Source organism: Polypterus senegalus, chromosome 15 (genome assembly GCF_016835505.1).
Source record: "Polypterus senegalus isolate Bchr_013 chromosome 15, ASM1683550v1, whole genome shotgun sequence".
Lineage (NCBI taxonomy): Eukaryota > Metazoa > Chordata > Cladistia > Polypteriformes > Polypteridae > Polypterus > Polypterus senegalus.
In genome coordinates, this window is record NC_053168.1 from 89829874 (window position 1) to 89852651 (window position 22778).

Here is a 22778-nt window from a genome sequence, read left to right on the forward strand (position 1 = left end):
GACCCAGTAAAACTTTTCATATCTTACTGAATTTAAGATACATTTAGCAAACTACTACATTTTCTTTAAAATGTATATTTAGAACATTTGGGCACAATGAAGATTAGATAATGATGTATATTATTTGCAGCATTTAAAAACCTTTGAATTTTTGCTCTAAAGATCTGTCTCCATGTAAAAAGTACAAGTGCAGTGTTCATTACTTTTGGATGCGCACGCATCAATAGCATACAGGCGTAAACGTTACGTTAAAGACAGACTTAAGGTAACAAAATAAAATATATAGTTTAGATCGCTGGAAAGTTCAACATTGTAGTATATTTCCTGAAGCAGTGAAGAATTTTTAAAAAATATCGTTACTGTGAGGAAATCCAAAGGATTGATTCTAATTATTCTAAAGCACATACAAATTGTTTTACATTTGAAATGTTACAACATGCAATATAACTTGTCCCGCATGCAAAACAATATATTAATAAGCCTTTTAGTTTAATTGACGCACGCACTTTGTCTTAAATTGCGTCAGACATGAAATGGAAGGGCTGTGGCCACCATTATTTCTTTTATAAAAATGTCAGCTTCACACATAATTTATAAACAAAAACTCGTCAAGCATTCTAATACTCTTAGAATGCTATTAATGAATACATTCCTGACAAACTTTTTGGTTCATATAAATGCAGCTGGTGCTTTCCCCACTCCGTACTACACAGCGCTGTAAGATCGGTCTTTACTCGAAGACAATTAAAATAACATTGCCGCGAACGACCAAAATAAACCTAGAAAGACCAAGTCCAAGAAAGTCATTCGTAGTTCTGGCAACAAAATATCCAACAGTTACTCTAGCTGTTATGAATGAAAATCTACAGGGTATGCCGGAGATTACAAACATATGCAAGGACAAAAAAAGTCAAAGAGGAAAGGAGGAGGAGGCAGGTGTAGATTTAACTCTGCACTGAACACTGAGTTTTGGGTGAAACTTAATCGGCTCCCGTGAAGCGCTGCGCACGAGATTGACATGCAAAGTAGAACGTGAGCAGCCGCACGGACAGCTCAGGCGAGATTAAGGCTCCGGCTGAGATCAGTGTGTGCACACGGAAATACTCGATCTGCCTCGCTATTTAAATAAATGCAAATCCCGTCCCCCCTTTTTAAGTGTGTGGTAATGTGCAAATTCAGGCACTCCTTTCCCCCTTTAATACCACTTGTGTTCTTGCGTCATTATTCTTTAATTTTGTCGCCTCCCCCGCCTTCTTACTATAAGGAAGCTTTCGCCGTCGTCTCCAGTGCAACACGAAGCACGTTCCTTCTAGTTTAAATGTGTAGATGTTTACCTCACGCTGAGTATAAATGAAGTTCCCCTTCTCATTGTCAGGGAACTCTTCTCATGTTGCATATATTAAAAATACAAAACCATAACAGTGGCACCCTCTTCTACAAGTTCATAGTCTAGATATTTAAGTAGGTCAGGCTGGGTTTAAGCAGCTTTCCTTGAAACTGCGTCAGTTTAAGCTGAAAGGAATTTCAATAAAACCCTCCCTGGTAGGCGTGGGCCTAAATGAGGCTGGCCTAGTTAAGCCTGATTTTTTTTTTTTTTTTTTTTGTTCTGTGTTGCATGTGTTTCAGAAGGTAGAAGTAAGGTTGTGTGTGTTTATGTGTTTGTTTTTTCACTGTTAGCAACACAAAGAAAGGGTTTATAAGCAAATAAAATAGCAAAAAGAAAACTTGCACATAAAAACAGCATGAGCAAGGATGGCTGCTGTGTTTATGCCAACAAACATGGTGGGGAAAGCCAGATCCTCCAATTTCACTTTGTCTGAGAAGCTAGATTTGTTGAAACTGGTGAAACCTCATATCAGGATTCTGGAGGAGCACACCAACAAGCATGCAGTAATTGTGGACAAAAACAAGTGCTGGGACAGCATTGCAGAGCAGTATAATGCTCTGGGGGGTGATCGGCCACCTCGTACTGCACAAGGCCTGCGCACACTCTACAAAAGGCTAAAGGAAAGTGCCAAGCAAGAGATGGTGCAGCGAAAGCATGCCCAGCCAGAGTACAGGGGTAGTATATCTGAACCCACCAAGAGAGTAATGGAGATGATCCCACACCTGTTCAGACCCCTGCAAGACAAGGATCACAATGTTTTACAAAGGTAAGAGTTAAACGTCTATGTGCACTGCATGTAACTGCTTTCTGTTTTCTTCAGTATATTTTCAAACATTATATTTGACATGTATTGCTGTTAAGCCTGTAAACAATTATTTTGTTGTAGTTAATTTCAACATAGTTTACACAGTGTTAAACATTTCTAAGCATCTTTATCAAAGTTCATAGAGAGTGGTGGGGCTTTATTTATTTATTTTCTGAGTAGATGACAGAATGACTCAAGATCAGCATGGCTCAGTACTAACCTATGCATGTAGTCTTAAAGCTGTATAACAAGACTTGAGATGAGCATAATGCTATGCTTGTTCTCAAAACTGTTACTATATCTTAGATTATTTATTTATTCATAATAATTTAGCACTAAACAAGTATTTAACTTCAGTACTGAATGTAGTTTAATTTTGGGAAAATATTCATTTCAGTATAATTTAGCACTGTTGCAAGTATTTAAATTCTGAGTTGAACTGCAGTTTAATTTTAACAAAGACTTTCAGTTGTCAATCTCAAAGGCACTGATATATCTACGTAATATTTCAATATATCAGTCTCCCTTTATCCCATCTAAAAATACTCTTTTCAGTTGACCTCTTTTGAGAAACCATTATTCTTTATATAATTTCTTATTCAAGCTGTTCTATTCCTCATAGAAAGCAGCCTTAAATACCCTGAATTGTCTTCAGACTTAAAAGTGGCCACCAAAACAATACTGTTCTTCTGCCTACCCAGCATCAAAAAATCACAGCAGTCTAATAAATGAATTTGTCATGGTGCCTTTAGCTCCCCTATATACAAACAGCCCCCTTACGCCCAAGCCAGCAGCGGCATATGGATTGCTACAGTAAGCAGGTGATCACGATTACTGGGTGGCTAATTTCAGGGGTAGGAGAAACTATGGAAAAAAAAAGTACTCCATTAATTTTAAAAGTTGGGTATACTTGTTTAACTTGTTAACCTTTATGCTAACTTCTTATCTATAGTAACTGTAGAAAACTAAACTTTGCACGGTACAACAACCTAGGACTATATAAGGTTAAAAATCTTAAAGTATTTCCCTAGTGAAGTAAAAAAAAAAAGCCATATGTGTGTGAATCTGTTCAGTTATTGTAATATGAGGTTCATATTCACTAGCAATGTATTAATCAAATATGTGCAGTATTTACTGTAGCTAATTTAATGCTATTCAAAAAGAACACAGTTCAGCAGTAACCTTCATTCAGCATGTCCAAATTTACCCATATGAGGGGAGTATGTAATTGAAGGTTTTTTGAAAAGATGTATTTAAGATTGGCTGACACTTCATCATTATATATATTTATCATTAATGGCAACAATCCAATATACATCTTAAATATTGTGAAAATAAGGCAAAAGAATAGCAAAATATGTCCTCAAATTATATTCTTTTCTAACTTTGCTATCAATGTGTTATTTTTGAAACCATATGCATTCTTGTAGTGTTTCCTGTACAATATCATATATTTGAAAACCTGAGTTGTTTAATATGAGATGCATAGTGATATACTGAAGGCTTTGCATGGTGCTTCATGTGAGCACTGCTCTGAAAATTTACATTTTTACAAGGGTTTGATGTTTTAAATTAACTGAAAATTTACATTTTTACAAGGGTTTGATGTTTTGAATTAACTATGTAATTTAACTGTAACTTATATTTACTTGCATTAGCATATTTAAACATCCATCCATCCATTATCCAACCTGCTATAAACAATCCACTCTAATTTTTAAATTTACGCTGTCAATCCATTTTATTAACCCTTATTCTCTACTACTTCAGGGCCTGAATCCTGCCCTGACAATATTATGCACTAGAAGTAATCAAACATGAAAGCAAGATCAGTCCATCATGCAATTTACTTATGCACTCGCTCACGCACTCCTACTGGGCCTTTGTAAAAGCTAGTTATCTAATGTGAATCTAATTTGAGACTTTGGAATAAATAGTCATATACATGGAAATTAGGCCCCACAAATTCCAGATGATCATGGAAGCCAATGTCTCTCTGCACCTGTGTTTAAACTCAGCCTTTTAGTTTCAGTTCTGCATCTTCACCAGGAGATGAATCCACAGTTACCGACGAAAAGGCTTATGTTAAAATGGTCTTTTACTACATTACATTGTGCTTAGTTTACTCCCAGAAGAATACTTGTACTGAGCAATTTGTAGTGAAATTTATATCACTGATTACAGTTTACTTATTTTTTTTGTGATCCCATAGTAATATGCTGTTTACATTCAAAATTTTACCCCAAATTACCGATACTGGAGAAGATCAGTGTTTCTGTTTCATAATAATTTGTTTTCCCTTTCTTTAGAGTAAACATATATATGTATTTATTTTTTCCCAGAACAATCTACCAAAATGATTCTGCAGTTGAGCCACCAGGAAATAGCTCTTCCTTACCAGCTGTTTCAGATTTCCAATCTGCCTCAGTCACTGTGAAGTTGGATCAAGAAATAGATGTTAAGCCTCCCCCTGAACTAGCCATCCTTTCAACTAGGGTTGAGGACAATCATGATGATTATGACGAAATAGAATCTGTGCAAGGCTTTGAGGGATCCATCTCCCCCTGCCCATCATCCGTGAATATAGCAGTGACTATGTCCCCTTCTCCTATTCCTATGAGAAGAGATATCTACTCTAGACCAGAAAGCATGAGACATTTGCCTGGCATAGAACAAGAAACATTGCAGCTGTCCAAGGAAGAACATGAACTCATAATGGAAAATCAAAGGAAATTAGGCTTATATATTGAGGAGAAACGAGAAGGACTGAAAAGAAAACAGCAACTGGAAGAGGAATTGCTGAGGGCAAAAATTAAAGTGGAGAAGTTAAAGGCAGCAAGACTCAGACATGGCCTTCCAATACCACATATGTGAATTTTTTTCTCTGTCTATACTGAAATATATTATAGCCTCATCTCCGAAACATTCATGTAAATGTTGAGCTGAATGCATTTTTATATTGAACCAATCTTTAAAGACTAGCATAATAAAAATTTTATGGACTTAATTATTTTATCTGCATTGCTCTTTCTTTAATGGAGACATTAGTTCTAGAACATTCAAACTGCACATACAAAGTCTTAACAATGCTTTAAAAACCAAGTGCCACTTAATTTATAATGAATCAATAGCTAATATGTATTTTGTAGTAAAGTAGCAATGCATAAAACACCCAAATTATGTAACTTAAGTTAATGTTTTTTACAGCTTTTACAATAATTAATTTCATAAGTGTATTTATGATGTTGCCTTCACGCTAGTTTAAAAATAAAGGCACAGAAGTGTCAAAGCCATGCTTTCCTAACCTATAATATTTACTCTTTTGATTTTGTGGTTTTAGAAATACAGGCCAAACTAACAATCATCTGGCTTTTGCTATGTTCTGAAATAGAGAAGTCTACCCTCTGATCCACACGCAGCAGGTTTTACTTTGTCATTTTTGTTTAATAACTTAAATTTTTGTCTTTTATTATTTGGTTCTTACATTATGTATTGTTGTGTAAATGAAAATCTTCTGTGTCAGATAGTTTTTACAATTTTCCAAAAGCACTCCTAATATACCCAATCAAGCAGAATGATGTTTAACAATTGAAATTCCTTTTTTAATTATTTTCCTTAATGTATTTGTTTATATTTACACAGTACAGTACATTGTAGGTTTGTAAAATACTGTTATACTTTATTTGTAATTTTTTGTGTATGCATTCTTAGTCTGCCCTCATTAAAAAATAATTGGATTGAATTTTTTCAAATGACTTTTTCATTTACCCTGCAATGGTTATTTATCTATTTAAATGATGAATGGTAAAACTTTAACTCGGTCAACTGGAGTTGCTGTGCTCTTGTCTGACACTCAGCAATTTACACCATTCATTTACAGCGTAAATTATGTTACTTAGTATTGATGAGAATCCTATGCATATTAGCAGACATGTGAGAATGAGATAGATACATTAAAGTTAATCAAGGTGCAGTCTGTGATTTTAATCTTTTTTCCTCATTTTATTACATTTCAGACAAAAAATAAACTTATAAAAAATAAGACTAAAAACAAGTAAGGTTAGTTTAAATTAAAGTAATTAAATAGTGCTCTTCATAATTAGTTTTAAAGGTGAACTATAGCAGATGCTGTATCACTGTGTGAGTTATTTTGGTTTTTTTCCCCTTAACTGTAGTCACTGCAATAGTTACTTTATTGATATTAGCACATCACAGAATTATCAGAAGGTTGAGACCAGAGATATTAAATAAAGTGTGAAACTAGTGTATAAGTATAGCAAGGAATATTTGTGATAATTCTGAAATGGATAAGCGTGTATTGAAGCATTTTGGATGCAGCAACTGACACATAAAAGCATTTAATTAAAATTTAAGGAAGAATTTTCAATTAAAAAGACGGCAAACCCAATTTGATGAAGGTGCACTGTCTTTGCTATTTTTCTTGGTTCGTAGATATGCCAGGTGTTATTCTTCTGTTAAAGGTATAATATATATGGAAGATAAAAGTAGATCCAACCCAGATGAGGCGTAAAGGATGACATTTCCAGCCATCTTTATAGCTAGGGGCATTCTTAGAGTGAAAATGGGTCAAGGTGAAACATGAGAGAAGATATTTGGGTAGGTGGACAAGTAAGTGAGGTATCAGACCTGGCAAATAGGCAATCAAGAACTACATAGTTTTAGTGGCTGTAACGTTTCATTTCTATTTTGTCTATTATTATTTTGTATTCTTCCTGTGTTCTATCTACCCCTAATATTGTTTTTTTTTTTTGTTTTTTTTTATAAAGCTTGTATTATTGTTTACCTTTTGCATCCTTATTAATTATTATGAGTGCAAATCAGCTGCTATGAAGATCCCCTGCTATCTCAGCATGCTATATATAATTCAGAGTTGTACTGTATTCATAACACTGTTTTTGGTCAAAGCTGTGACATCTGGACAAAATTCTGTACATATTCAGTATTCTGTGGTGTTAAATTTGCATTTAATTTATAACTGTATGTAGTCATTTACATTGTATTGTGAAGTTTATGCTGTACAGGGTATTTTATGTATTTACTATAAATTTATAAAATTTTACCTTCAATAGTCAAATTTATTTCTGTAAAGCAAAGTACATACAGTACGTATAGCTGAATGGAATATTTTTTGCAATGTAAACTTTAGTAATTTTTGTACACTGTATGTAGGATGCAGGATAAATAGAGCTGATGGAGACAGCTGGATGACTGAGTTGGTTTTTTTTTTGAGGTTTTATTTGTTTGTTTTGTGTGTTTTTGATTAGCTACTGTTAAAGCTTAAAGTTTTTGTGGCTGTATATTTGCATTACTTTCAAAAGGTAATATCAAGAAAGTGACTTTAGAACATGCTTATATAATATAAGTCAAGACTTGTATCAATGGGTGGCACAGTGGCATAGTTGTAGCACTGCTGCCACATGCCCCAGGTCCTCCCTGCATGGAGTTTGCATTTTCTCCCTATGTTTGTGTGGGTTTCCTCCCACAGTCCATAGACATGCAAGTTAGGTGGATTGGAGATACTAAGTTGACCCTTGTGTGTAGTATGTGTGTGTGTTTGGCCTGGTGTCCTGTCCTAGGTTTGCTCCTGTTGTGTTTTATGGTTGATGGGATTGGCTTCAGCACCACCTGCGACCCTGTTCAGGACAAAGTAGTTTACAAAATGACTGACTTGCATCAATCTTGTTTTCATTCTTCAGATGATGAACTCAAAATTACAAAAAATCCAGAGATTACTGGCAAATTCCTAATTAAGAATACATTTAATAGCCCCACAATACAAAGTAGCATTCTCGAAAGACACAATATGGAGGCACCTGTCCCCAAGTTCTTCAGAGTTGTATGGTGTAAAGCATCAAGGAAAAAGCATAAGAAATGGGAAGGAGATGGAGTTTTAATAACCAAAGGAAGGTCTGCTATTTTGAAGGATTTAGAAGGCAAGGACATTGGAAGAGGTTAGTCTTAATTTGATCAATTCTCAATGTGTATATTTATAGTTGCCCACTCTGTAACAGGTAGAATTTTACATGTGAGTAAGAGCGTTTCCAAAGGTATTTTTTGTTAAAACACTTTGTTTTCTGATTTCAAAGTCATTCTGATGTGAAATGTCTCAGAGTCAGTGTTATTACATTACAATATCTAAACCTTGTCTAACAGTTTTTGTAATAGTTTGCTCATTTTTATTTTTAAAGTAGTCATTTTTTTTTTCCAAAGAGCGGGCTTTTTGGATTTATCAGGTGCATTAGTCATGCCAGGGTGCAGTGTTGATCATCTTTTTAAAATTGTCAAATAGCTTCTAAAAAGATTGAAAATTATAATTCTTGATCTAAATTTTGCTATCTATCAGAGAAAATCGTCAGTGCTGTTTTTCTTTTTAATTTACAGGTATTTTCAGACAAAAATAAAATATTTAACTGATCAGTTAGTGTGATGGATAATTTGTCTTAAAGTGCATGACCTCTTGGGGCTAAGTAGATATTCTGTATTTTTCTCAATGTGAACTGCTTGAAAAATTGCTAATACCTGTAACTCTTGCTCATTGGCTGTATTTTTATTTATATTACACAACTCTTAAGTAGTTATTTGTATAAAAGTGAAATATTATTAGTAATATGAAAATGTGGATGCATACACCTCATTAGAGTGTTTAGAAAGACCATGACAAGTTAATCATTTGTGAATAGCAGTATTTGGCAGGACAAGTGATTAGGTGATAAAAAAGTTTAAAAAAAAAAAAAAAAACACGTTTTATGTATTTTTTTGTCTTGACAGGGACTGGATACAAATCTGCAATATTAGAAAGCCTTACTGAAAGTCATACTTTGATGGTTGGTGGGAAGGAGGTAGAAGTCATGGGTGTTATATTACCAGAAGATTTTAAAAGTGGCCGATGCTTTCTTACAGTTCCCACTGAAACAAGTGTTCTTCCTGATGAAAATGTTCATCAGGTAATACATAAACCATTCTCTAATCCTCTGAAAAATCTGTCCAAGGAAATTTGCCAACCACAGAAGACTAGAGACATAGGCTGCAAGCCACGCCATAGTCCCGATTCCCCTGGTATGTGGTAGCATTTTTTTTTATGCCTTGTGGTGTGAACCAAAGAGTGACACATCTAATAATACAATTTTTGTTACATGTGAAATGTATTCCTAACCTTAGGATTTGAAAAACGCGCTCAATCTCTGTTGTTCCTTAAGAGCCTTTTACTTTAAAATGCTTGATTATTACACCATATAATAACTGTTTTCTCATTACAACATTCTTGGTTTTTATCAGGTGCATTAGTCATGCCACGACCTAACTTAAACCATCAACTGCAATATAACAAATTGGGATTGCCAGTAGTAGATGTGGTTGTGGATCCTTATCTTTCTTCCCATCTAAGACAACATCAAAGAGATGGCATAATCTTTCTTTATGAATGCATGCTGGGTATGAGGTACAAACTTTTTTTTTTTTTTTTTATTATGGGAATCAATTTCTTACTTACTCTGAGGGGTGTTCTTTATAACATTAACTGCTCCATAACTTACTTTGGTCATACCTGTCATTAATTAACTTAAAAACAATATTAGCTAAGGCTTAAATTTAAAAAATCTTAAATGGTCTCCTCAGACATCAATACCCTTGTCATAAAGGGTCGAGCTGAGTTTTATTTTATGCATCCATGCACTTTGCTGCCATGTGCATCCCTTACCTGTTCTTGGAAAACTTGTTTCTTTTGTCTACACTTTGCTCAAAAAATCATTATATAAATATGTACCCCTAACCGTACGTGTAAAATAAAGAAGTACAACTACTTCATTACTTTACTTAACTACATTTTCAGCTATTTGTAATTTACTTGAGTATATTTCATTTAGGACTACTTTTACTACAGTACTTTTTAGGTCAATTAGCATACATTTTAATTCATTACATTTTTTTTATTTATATATATATATATATATATATATATATATATGTATATATATATGTATATGTATATATATATGTATATGTATATGTGTATATATATGTATATGTATATGTGTATATATATGTATATGTATATGTGTATATATATGTATATGTATATGTGTATATATATGTATATGTATATGTATATGTATATGTATATATATATATATATATATATATATATATATATATATATATATATATATATATATATGTATATATATACACATATATATATATATATATATATATATATATACATATATATATATATATATATATATATATGTATATGTGTATATATATGTGTGTATATATGTGTACATACATTTTATAGTAAGTCCTTCTTACTGATTGTTGTAAATGAAGAAAACGGACCTATCAAATGTGTTGTCAACTGTGGTTAAAGTTAGGGTTATAGAATGCTCATTTTGGTAGGTCATTCCCATGCTTCCCACTCCCTTTTGATACATGGAAACTGAATGTGCCCTGTGGAAACTGGCCTGGAAACAGACAGGCAGACATCGTTGTTACACCCAACACACGTTTATTAACAGTCCTATTATTTACAAAGTGCCACACAACCCTAAAGTCCCCCAAAAGTCCTGGCCAACACACACTGCCTTCTCACCCTACAGCCCGCCTCCTTGCCTCCTCCAAGACCTTGTCCTTCTTCTCTCCCGACTCCAGCCATTATATGAAGGGAGATGGCCTCTACAGGGTTGAGATTCAAAGCTCTGTACCTGTGGCCCCCAAAGGTACCAGGGCGGTTGCCTCCACATGGTCTGGGGAAGGTGTAAGCCCTCCTCCGGCTCTTCTGGGCGTCGCCGGGTCACTAATACCCCCAACCAAACCCCCATCCCCCCCACCAATAAGATATATTTTGTGTAAACAATATGCATATGTTGTATCCACAATATATTGCTGAGGATTCTTACAAGTCCAGCTACTGAAACTCAGAAGTGAGCCTGGCTATGAAAGTCGCTGGTTAAGTAGAGAAGGCAGACTCGGGTTCCAGAAAGATCTTGTGGCCCACAGAGGTCTTGTCCCTTTTCATGTGAAAACTAATAAAAGGGGTGTCAGCTTTTATCTTAAGCAGAGATAAATATTTTTGTTCTTACTTTATGGATTTTGAGCTGAGGGAAAGTTAAGAGAACACCGCCCTGTTGACCAGAATCTACTAGAGCTAAAGTAAAAAAAATATATAGGTGTCTTATTAAATGAATGTTCTTGTTTTGTATGCAGCAGTGAATTTTGACCAGTGATATATTTTGTCTTGGTAAATTATTGGATAATTACTGTACATCATTCTGCCTTCCACTCTGTTGCAAAGTGTGTAACATTTCCTCTAAGCTGTCCCTTAACTTAATTCTTTAAGTGATTAAGGAGAAAGCAATTAAATGTAATCAAAATGACCTATGTCCAAAGTATTCTTCAGCATAACCTTGACTGTCATATTTGTAATTGCAATTTTATTATTTTGTATTGAAGATAACTAATTGCAGTATAATATTAATCCAAGTTGTTTTAAGGCTATGTGTGTGAAAAAGTGGGAAAAGGTTATTCTGTAGAATTTAAACTGTTTATATGAATACATTAAAATATTAATATATTGTGAAGGGAAACCCAGGGGTCAGCAAGCCCAAACCTCAACAAAAACACACAAGCACAATCCCTGGTTCAAATAAAGGTTAGTTTTATTACACCACAGTCGTTTATAAGTTACAAAAAGCACAAAACACAGTTTTTTTTCTCTCTCTCCTTACTCTAATTTCTCTCACCACCGCACTGCCCTCCTCCAGTCAAGTGCTGCCTCTCTACCTCCCAGCTCCGACTCACCTGGATAAGGGAATGCGGTCCCTGTTACAGACCCAGGAGTACTTCCAGTGCCAGGGCAATCGCCCGATCGAAGTACTTCCTGGTCACATGGAAGTCCATCACAGTAAGGAGCTTGTCTCCCTGCAACGCCCTCTTGAAGTATCCCGTGACCCCAGCAGGGCTGCCCTGCACCACTACATTTTTTGGCATGCCCTGCTGACATCCAACTGGGTGCCGATAACCAGGACTGCTGCCATCTAACATGCTGCGGGAATGAAACCCCCCGACCCCCAGCGATATCTTTTCTTTTTAATGGGCTGTCCGTCCACCCTTTCCAGTCTGCTCCCACTCCTGGCTGGGAAGCCCATGTGACATCTAAAATATATTATGAGACAACCAACTGGTATACATCTGGTTATGCTGGAGAGTTAATAACATGCTTTGAGTTTAATTATGGTTAGTTCTATAGTTTACATGAGTGCTTGAACAAGTCATTTAAAAGTAAAATTGAGTACCAAACTGAGCAAATGAAACAACAGCACTCTAAGAGGATATTTGTTAAAGATAAACAACAATTCTGAAATTGTTCTATTACTATTTAATGTAATAATTGCCGTTCTTAATTTCACTGTTTTTTAATTGTGTATCTATTCAAGTGATAAGGTTGTGAGCTGTTCACTTAATTATTTATTCTTATTTTTTTTTGTTTATTTTTGTGTCGTGATTATGGGTGCCTCATTTAGTGCTGTCGGGTATCCCATTAGGGAAGGTACAGTGTAATTCATATCCATACTACAAGTAGTTCGACACTTCAGGTCATCACTGTAACACTGACTGCAGTTATGCACTGATCAATGGCATGATCGCATTTGCTTGATTAATTCTTCTGTAGTACATTTCTGTAGCTAAAATATTGTCTATGCGTTGTTTAAAAATAAAACTAACATATCGTGTTCTCTAGACAAAGTCTTACACGTTCTCCTTACTGTTAAAGTTACTTTTGATTAAATATTTTGAAAGCAGACCCCATTTACTTTTACTCAAGTATTTTTATTTTTTTTTTAAACTGAAATACGTCTTACTTCATTTAAAGTATTATTTCTGGGTACTTTTTACAGCTCTTCTCCTAACTAATTAATGGTCTTGACATCTCAACCATCTTCAAAAACATTATAAATTAGTCAAGGAAACCTAATCATCAATTCGCAATATTTAAATATGTTTAAATATGTAGTGTGTAGCCCACTCAGTATGCCTAACATGCTCATGTATATGTATTACCTTGCAGTTCTGGCTTTCTGGTTTAATTGTCCACTTGTTTCTTTATAATGTTAACAGTCTCGTTTCCCATATTGCCTTAGGTCTTTATTCTTCTTGATCTCTATTTCCTTACCTATTCTCTGTTTGCAGCATCATAAGATCTGTTTTGGCAAGTGCTGTTATTATTTGCCTCCCATTAAAAGGCACCCCTAGTGAATTCCTAGCTATTCTCATTGTGTAATCTGATACTAATAGGTAAATTGCATTGCATATTAAGAAAGTGAATTCATTCAATACCTTTAATAAAGTCTTTCATATCTCAAACACATAATGCAGAATATCCCTCACACAGACATTTCACCCTCATCTCTTCCATCTGGTATTTAACTTTTCCTCAGTTTTCCATAAAATGCAGTCTGCAAGGGGCTGTATGGTGGATTGATAGCATCATTGTTCATGTTGGTATTTCAGGACACTTAAGACTTTGCAGGAGGCAGATGTCAGGTGGTTATTTTGGCACCCGTCAATGGTGTTAGCTGTTACATTTATCATCCTGTTTCCTACTGTTACAGTAAGTGCCTGTAATCATGATCATGTTAATTAAAATTGAATAAAAAAAATGAAGTTTCAGTACAGTGTCTTAGGATTTCAAAGTGGAGTTTAAATGACTATTACGGTCTCTTCCACCTATCTGGTTTAAGTAAATATCAGTTGCAGCAGAACGTTTTAGTAACTTTTTCCACTATTGAAATGTCCATCATTTGCTCATTTTGCTGTGTTTATATTTACAGAGTAAGTGGAAGGTTTGGTGCAATTCTTGCTGATGAAATGGGACTGGGCAAGACTTTGCAGTGTATTTCTCTTATATGGACACTCCTTCGCCAAGGTCCTTATGGTGCAAAACCAGTCATTAAGCGTGTACTTATTGTGACACCAGGAAGTCTTGTGAAAAATTGGAGTAGAGAGTTTCAGAAGTGGCTGGGGAAAGAGCGTATCAATGTGTTTGCAGTGGATCAGGTGATTTTTTTTTTTTTTGTGTTAAGCCAATACATTTTATAATATCCTACTGTAAAGACATTTTGTTTGTCTTTTTTAAGCCATACATCATACTCTGATGTGTTACCTGATTTATTTTAAAACCTTCTTATAAAAGTGAATATAATTTAAAATGTACTGTTTCCACTAGAAATTTGGGTTGTCTTTTTGTCTCATCTTGAATTATGTTTAGACATGTTGCAAAAGATGTTGTTCCCCTATTTATTTTAATCTGGACCCTTCTCTGAGAAATGTGTTGCCAAAGCCGTTGTATGCCTGTTAGTAAGTTTTGCTGTTGTAAACTCGTACCTGTAATATATTCAAAAGGTGTCTTTTATCATTATCTAATTTGATATTATTTTAGAACATTTGAACTTTAGAACAATCTAGATGAGAACAGACCATTCAGCCCAACAATGCACAAGAGTCCTATCCAATTAATTCTTCCAAAATAATATCAAGCTTTGTTTTGAAAGTCCCTAAAAGTCCTACTGTCTACCACACTGCTTGGTATCTTATTCTGTTTGTTGCTCTCCATGTAAAGAAAAAAGAAAAACTTCCTAATGTTTGTGTGAAATTTACCCTTAAGTTTCCAACTGTGTCCCTACAATCTTGATGAACTCATTTTAAAGTAACATTCTCAATCCACTGTACTAATTCCCTTCATAATTTTAAACACTTCAATTATGTCTCCTCTTAATCTTATTTTGCTTAAACTGAAAAGGCTCAGCCTGTAATCTCTCCTCATTTCATTATAATTTATCATTTGAAGCCCTGGAATTGGCCTAGTCACGCTTCACTGGACTTTTTCTAGAGCTGCTATATCCTTTCTGTAGCCTGAAGACCACAACTACACACAGTACTCCAGGTGAGGTCTAACCTGTGTGTTATAAACCTTAAGCATAACCTCCTTGGACTTGTTCTCCACGTAACGGGCTATATAACTTAACATTCTGCTAGACTTCTTAATGGCTTCTGAACACTGTCTGAAAGTTGATAGTGTCAAGTACACCATGACTGACAAATCCTTCTCATAAGGTATACTCCCAGTTTTCATACCTCTCATTGTGTATTCAAACCTAACATGAATGCAATTGTTATGCTTTACATCCATTAAATTTCATCTACCACAAACCTCCCCAAGCCTGTATGTAGCCAGCTTATTTATATTTTAAAAATAACAATTCTGATAAGGTTCCTTGCACTTTAACCCCCTGAGCCAATTTTGCACCCTTCTACACACAGCTGTTCGAACTCCCACTTCTTTTAGTCTGATGCCCAGCTTCTCATGTGACAGCTTATCAAATGCTTTCTGAAAGTTAAGATAAATAATATCATACTCTCTACATTCATCATATCCTTTGATTGCTTCCTCATTGAATTCCAGAATGTTAGCAAAACATTACCTTTCCCTTCTGAACCCATGCTAACTACTCAGTAACACTGCTGTTCTTGCCATGTGTTGTTCAATGTTTTCCTTAATAATTCATTCCTTTAATTTTACCTTTGATGCACATTTAGCTTACTGGCCTACAGTTGCTTGGAGAACTGCCCAATTACCCTTTTTATATAACAGGATACTTTTTGGCCTTTTTCCTGTCCTTTAGACTTTCCCCAGTGCACAGTGACTTCCTAAAAATACTAGGTGAGACACAAAAATAACTGGATTGGTTAAAAAAATATATATTTATATATTGATGACTTACAGCATTCTAAACATTGTCACCTTCTATATACTCCCCCTCCCGATCTCTACACCACTCCATACGTATCTTCCATTGGTTGAAACATTGCTGGAAGTCTTCTTGCTTGAGGCTGTGCAACAGGCTTGCCGTTTCTCTCTTCACTTTATCCATTGAAGAAAAAAGTGTTCCCTTCAGGTCACTTTTGATTTTCTGGAACAAGTCAAAATCGCAGGGAGCTAAATCGGGCGAATAGGGAGGGTGATCGAGGACAGGAATGTTTTTGTCAGTCAAAATCTGCTTTACAGAAAAAGCATTGTGCACAGGAGCGTTGTCTTGTTTTGTCTCGCTGTTCTCTTTTTTTCACCCGACATTGTCGTGGCCACTCGTGTAACCATTGTTGTGCAAATACTGATTGGGCTAATTACAGAATGTACCTAGCCTATCGGCAGTTTGAGCGGGTGTGTAGGAGGGAATATAGTTCTATGTTTCACGTCTGGCAAACCTCCAGACGGTTTTCTTGGAAAACCCCAAGCCCAGTCCGGTTATTTTTGTGTCTCACCTCGTATTTGTCAAGTCAAGTCAAGTTGGGGAGCATGCACTGTAACAGTGCGTTGCCGCACCCACTACACGACAAAACCGCTCGGCATCCCTGTTGGCAACCCCCCAGGCAGACATGTGGTCCAATCCTACCCTCCGTAAATTACCCTCTATCTGCAGCAGCCAGGTGTTATGTGGGCAACCCCTTGACCTGGTCCTGCCACTTGGGTCCCCAACAGAGAGGATCTTATGAGCCGGATCACCCTCGGGGAAACGCGCCACGTGGCCATAGTGCCGTAATTAACACTCTCTCAAAATGCTGGTAATGTGCCTCATTTGGGACTCTATGAGCAACCGCTCATTCGACACAAAGTCAAGCCAAAGGTACCCAAGGATTTTCCGGAGAGACACAGTACCAAAGGAGTCCAGTCTTCATCTCAGGACACTGGATAGTGTCTATGTCTCACAACCATATAGCAAGATAGGAAGCACCAGGACTCTAAAGACTTGGACCTTCATCTTTTGCATAGATATCGGAAAACGCCACACACCCCTTTCCAGCGACCTCATGACACCCCATGCTCTCCCAATCTGTCTACTGACTTCATAAGAAAAGTCACCAGAGACATGAATGTCACTACCAAGGTAAGTAAACCTCTTGACAAGGTCAACACACTGTTGATGGCTATGCCCAAGAGGTCATTGAAGGCCTGGATCTTGGTTTTTATCCTTGTTTTCCTTTATGCTTGTTCATTCTGTTATTTCCTCATGGTTTGATTTCTGTAATGCTCTCTTTACAGGCTTGAGCAAGTCCTCTCTCTCTCTCTCACGCCATCAGTTAGTTCAAAATGCAGCTGCCAGGTTCCTAACTCGTGCTAGCCGGAATGATCATATCACTGCCATTCTGTACACACTGCACTGGCTCCCAGTGTTTTATAGAATTCATTTAAAATTTTTTGTTACTTTCAGAGCTTTGCATAGAAAGGCCCCTAAGTACCTAACCAGCCGGCTCCAACGCCATACAGCTCGCTGGACTTTAAGATAAGGGCACCAGGGCCTTCTCGTTGTCCCATGCACTCGGCTGAAAATGGGGATCGTGCCTTTCAGTCTGTGGCACCAAGACTATAGAATAGCCTTCCTTGTGGTCTGCGTGGAGTCTAGTCTGTTGATTCTTTTAAAAAACAACTAAATACATTTCTTTTTAAAGAAGCTTTTAATCAGTGCTGAATAATTCCAGTTTGTTTATTTATTGGTTTTGTTTGTTTTAACTGTTTGTATTTGTTCTGTATTTGCTGTTCAGCGCTCTGTGACATTTTGTTTGTGAAGGGCGCTATATAAATAAACTACTACTACTACTACTTATAAAAGGACACTCGCAAGCCCAGACACAGTCTCCTCGCTCAGTCTCTCGAGCACCCTGATCAGAGCCTCCATCGAGTCTGCGAAGATCACAGCATACTTAGCAAAGTCAAGATCCATGAATCTTTCTTCACCAACAGATGCCCTACAGCCGCTGGACCCCACAACCTTGTCCAACACCCAGTCCATGCAAGCATTGAACAGAGTAGGAGCAAGAACACACCCCTGATGAACCCCAGAATCAACTGGGAAAAACACAGAGGTTCTGCCTTCACTCTGCACAGCACTTACAATTCCTGTGTATATGCCAGCCGTGATATCCAGCAACCTTGAGGGGATCCTGCAAACCCTTAGGATGTCCCACAGGGCAGCTCGATCAACTGAGTCGAATGCTTTACAGAAATCGACAAAGGCTGCAAAGAAACTCTGCCAATATTCGCGTTTGTGCACCATGAGAATCCTCAGTGCCAGGATGTGGTTGATGGTAGACTTCTTAGGAGTAAAACCAGCCTGCTCTGGTCGCTGGCAGGTGAGCAAGTGATTGCGGATCCTATTGAGGATGACCCTAGCAAAGACCTTACCTGGCACAGAGCAGTGTTATCCCCCTGTAGTTGCTGCAATCCAGGCAATCACCCTTCCCTTTCCAGATAGGGACGACAAGTCCCATTTTCCAGTCAGTTGGGATGCAAAGATTGGTTGCAATGCCAGGGGGACAGCCTTACCACCAGCCTGGAGAAGTTCACCCCAGATACCACAGATTCCTGCAGCCTTTCCTCTTCTCAGCTGGTTCACCACTTATGTAATCTTAGTGAGATTGGGTGGTTCACAGCTAATTGGAGGATCTTCCTCAATAAGATATGGATACATAAAAGAACAACACATAAGGAAGGAAAGAGGCTTGCAGAACGAGAGTGCAGCATTGGTGCAGTGCAAGATGACGAGCCAGCCAGCTGAAGAGGGAGGGAGAAAGAGAGAGAGAGGTCAGGCACGGTCATGGGTCCCATGTCGGAGCAAGGGATCAGCGCTCGAGGGACGGATCGTACCCACTTATTGTGTGAGGAGTGAGTACGATCAAGGTGGTGTCCTCTTCTGGAATCCGAGGGATGACGATTCTGTGTCTGAGAAGGAGAGAGGACAACCAACCCCGAGCAGTTTGGCATTCACCGACTGAGGCAACCAAGATGGAGGTCGGGAATGAGAGGACCACGACTGCTGAAGTTTGTCCAGTTGGCCGAGCCATGGATGAGCTGGGGAGACATAGAAGGAGTTGTACAATTTTTACACCATCTCCTTACTCAGTGTGATTTGTCCTCATTGCACAGTTCATTCGGTTACATTACTGGTGGTGTTGGGTTCAAGAGGTTCCCAAAACAAGAAGGAGCAGAGAGCAGGACCCCCGACACAGTCACAAGTACCTCCAGGGCCAAATTAAGACCTTTATTGGCCCTAGGCCTTTAATACTAGAATTACCAGAGCCTTTGAAAAATGTTGTAGATCTGTCCCACCTTAAATCGCTTCTCACCTCTCCATCAGCGTCTTTTGTCCTTTTGATGTGTTGATAAGCAGCAAACAGCAAGCAGTCTGCTCTCACATCCCCCACCGGCACACAGTTTTCTCAGCTCATGTCTATTTACCTGCGTGTCAGTTGCTTGGAGTTGTATAGAGTGAGAAGTCAAGCAAAATTACACCTTTTTATAAATACTATATCGTTATTTGGAACACATGCATTTCATGTGTGTTCCGTGTCTACAACAATCTATGTACAGTAAACACATTGTTAAAACAGAAACGTTTTTCATGTTTTAATGATAATTGACAAAATGTAGACATGAAGTGTATAATGTGTTAAGCCTGATTTCCAAATATCAAATAAACACTTTCACAAAAGGTACAAATATAACAGAACAAATGCACTTCTATTCAAAAATATAACTGCAGAAAAAAAAATATGCATTAGGGTGCGACATTGACATTCATTTACTATGACTGCTTCGGTGGCGCAACGGTATCAGCTGTTGCCTGGTACTCAAAACTTCACGGGTTTGATCCCTGGCGAGTCCATTTTAAGAAGTGAGCTGCTTTTATTACTATTTTAACATAAAAACATATTTGTTTTCCGTCATTCTGTAATAGCCGGTGTAAATGTATGATACTTGTAAAGGTTAGTTTTGTTTGTTTTTTTTTTGTTTTTTTTTAATTGAGTTTCAATCTCTGTCGTGTTCACGATCTTAGCCCTCCTAAGTGTGTATGTGTATATATGTATATATATATATATATATATTGTCACACACGTGCGCATGGGAGGCAGCTAAAGGGCTTGAGTGAAGGCAGTTGAGGAGGCATGCGGGGTGTGGCAGAGTGCACTGACTCTTTTCTCCCTTGCCTGTAGACCATCCCGGGGATTTCACCTGGATCACCTGACATCACTTCGGGACTGAGCCAATGGAAGTCGGCCACACCAGCTCCAGTCCCTCTGATGTCACCTCCGCTATGAGCCAATGGTGGAAGACCACGTGCGATCCATCGACCTCACTTCCTGTCTCCCCTTTAAAACCTGCCCCTTTTCCTTTGTTTCTTTAGTCTTGTTTTGGACTCGGTTGTGTGCACTTCAGTGCTCTGTATTTTACTGAAAAAACGACTTTTGCAGCCAGGATACCACAATATACGGGTGGCTGCCCCAACTCTTTATCTGTCAATGTCTCGTTCTTGTGACAGTGGCGTAGTCGGCAGGATGGAGAAGTCCCGGAGGAGAAGGGGACAGGACCTGCAATATACCCAGGTGGGGCGTGCGGGGCGAGTATTCAGGCGGGGAGGGTGCCCGTGGTTGGCGTGACCGGTGCGGGCTCCGCTCCCGGCACTCATAACTAGCCATCTGGAGTGGCCAGGGGTGTGCGGGTGGGGCTCACAGGTGGGCTGCCCTGGAGGGAGGCAAAGGGACTCAGTATGCTCTCTTGGGGAGAGTGCCTGCCTCCCTGAAAACCAAAGCCCCATTTACCACCTAGGGGTGCCCCAGACTGGCAGGTGAATAAAATAAAAATGGAGGTTGGACCCTGAGCGGCCAACCAACAAACAAGCCTGGTCCTTATGGGCAATGGTAGGGCATTGGCTACGGCCATTTGAAAACACGCCCTACCAAATAATAGAGCAGGTAGCTTGCTATCTGCTCCTGGAAGCGCTTCCCGTGGCTTCACCCAGCGGTTTGGGGCGGTTCAAGAACATGTCTGAGCTCATAGAGCTTATGGAGCGCAGAGGCGGCCTCACACTCTGGGGAGCAGAACCGTCCTCATGTCAAACTCAGCGGGTATGTTCCAAGACCTAGCCCCACCCTGTACAATCCGGAGCCCGTATGGCGTCCCGCGGGCTGGGCAAAACGCTTGGAGGCAAGGAGGAATGCAGGTGGAGGGTGAGGAGGGTTGGTGTGCTCTGGCTAATCCGTTGGCGGTCCCACATACTGGCGTGGTGATCGTCAGCGGACACAAGCTCACAGGTTTGTTCGACTCCGGCAGCAACATTTCATTGTTGCCCGCCGCTTTGCAACGCAACAGTGGCTAAATTTAAGACCGGTATAACCTGTGTCCACGGAGACATCCGCTGGTACAGGTCCGCCGCTGTGTCATCAGTTACGGAGGGTCAGTTAGTAAGCTCACCGTAGCGTCCTACCTGATCCTCCACACCCGGTGATACTAGGCGGGACTGGTCTAAAATCAAAGCGGTGAGACACATACCACTCCGGGGTTAATTTGGGCCTCGTTATGGGCGGAGATAACCCGTCTCAAGCTGCCTCCACGCCGTGTAATCAGCCGGCAGAGAGAGCGAAGCAGTCGCCCTGACTGGCGTGGCAACTCCGGGCGTCGCGGGCTAACCGTCATCCACCAGCGCCGGCGGGCGGGGAAACCACGCCCATTGAGGTCGGCGCTGACCCTCTCTCCGTGTTGCGGTTCCAATTTAAAAGCGCCGGCTTCTTTTAGAGAGGAGCAATGGAATGATGACTCCCTGAAGTTTGTAAAAATGCAGTGGTCCTTGTCAATGGCCAGCGCACTAATCAGTCGATGCCACAGGGCCCCTACTTTGTGCTAGATAATGACCTCCTTTACCGTGTAGCAATGCATGGCGGGCAGGAGGCAGGCTGCTGCTAGTGCAGCGTACCTTCCGGCGGCAGGTCTGTGAGCTAACCGCCCACCTCCTAGGTGGCCACCTGGGCACCGAAAAACTCTGGAGCGGATCAAGCTCCGTTTCTACTGGCCAGGAATTAATGAGGAGGTTAGCCGCTTTTGCGCTTCCTGCCGGAGTGTCAACTGCGACAAATTCCTAGGAGGGACCGTGCTCCTCTCATTCCTATTCCACTGATTGGCGTTCCCTTCCACAGAATGGGGTCGACCTGGTGGGACCCTGGAGCCCTCAGCCGAGGACACAAGTACATTTTAGTCCTCGTGGATTACGCTACGATACCCGAAGCTGTTCCGTTGCGCTCAGCTACCTCTAAAGCCATCGCACGGGAATTACTAGGGGTATTGGCGTGGGGATCCCCAAAGAAGTCTTGACAGACCAGGGGACCCCTTCACCTCGGAAGCGTTCAAGGAGACTGCCAGATTACTGAAAATAAAGCATTTAAAGACCTCGGTGTATCATCCTCAAACCGGCGGATTAGTAGAGAGGTTTAATCAAACTCTCAAGCAAATGCTGCGTAAGGTGGTCAGCGAGGATGGAAGGAACTGGGATCAGCTCCTCCCCTGTCCTTTTGCCTATCGGAAGTCCCACAAGCCTCCACGGGGTTCTCCCCTTTTGAACTACTATAGGCGACAACCTCGGGGCATATTAGATATTTTGAAAGAAGGCTGGGAAGAAGAGGCTCTTCCCTCCACAAACATACTGGAATATATCGGCGATTCTGCGATAGATTTGGAAAAATTGG

The 22778-nt window shown here is 39.0% G+C and overlaps 2 protein-coding genes across 7 annotated transcripts in view; both read left to right on the forward strand.

Annotated features, from left to right (window-relative positions):
- Positions 1-22778, forward strand: part of rad54b (RAD54 homolog B) — a 147498-nt gene that overhangs the window by 40134 nt on the left and 84586 nt on the right. For all 6 annotated transcript variants that reach the window (XM_039736627.1, XM_039736625.1, XM_039736626.1 and 3 more), the window contains 4 exons: positions 7910-8164; positions 8982-9269; positions 9489-9651; positions 14042-14267. In XM_039736627.1, coding sequence (XP_039592561.1) covers positions 7910-8164; positions 8982-9269; positions 9489-9651; positions 14042-14267 — 932 coding nt within the window. The remainder of the gene's footprint in view (positions 1-7909; positions 8165-8981; positions 9270-9488; positions 9652-14041; positions 14268-22778) is intronic.
- Positions 1617-6314, forward strand: LOC120515554 (fibrinogen silencer-binding protein). The gene is made up of 2 exons (XM_039736631.1): positions 1617-2153; positions 4535-6314. Exons 1-2 carry the CDS (start codon positions 1753-1755, stop codon positions 5064-5066), a joined length of 933 nt encoding a protein of 310 aa, XP_039592565.1. The 5' UTR covers positions 1617-1752; the 3' UTR covers positions 5067-6314.

What these genes read in the sequence shown, in the direction of transcription:
- LOC120515554 (XM_039736631.1), top strand. Translation starts at nt 1,753, where the DNA reads ATGGCTGCTGTGTTTATGCCAACAAACATGGTGGGGAAAGCCAGATCC. An exon ending in GATCACAATGTTTTACAAAG is followed by an intron (nt 2,154 to 4,534) that starts GTAAGAGTTAAA and finishes ATTTTTTCCCAG; the next exon opens with AACAATCTACCAAAATGATT.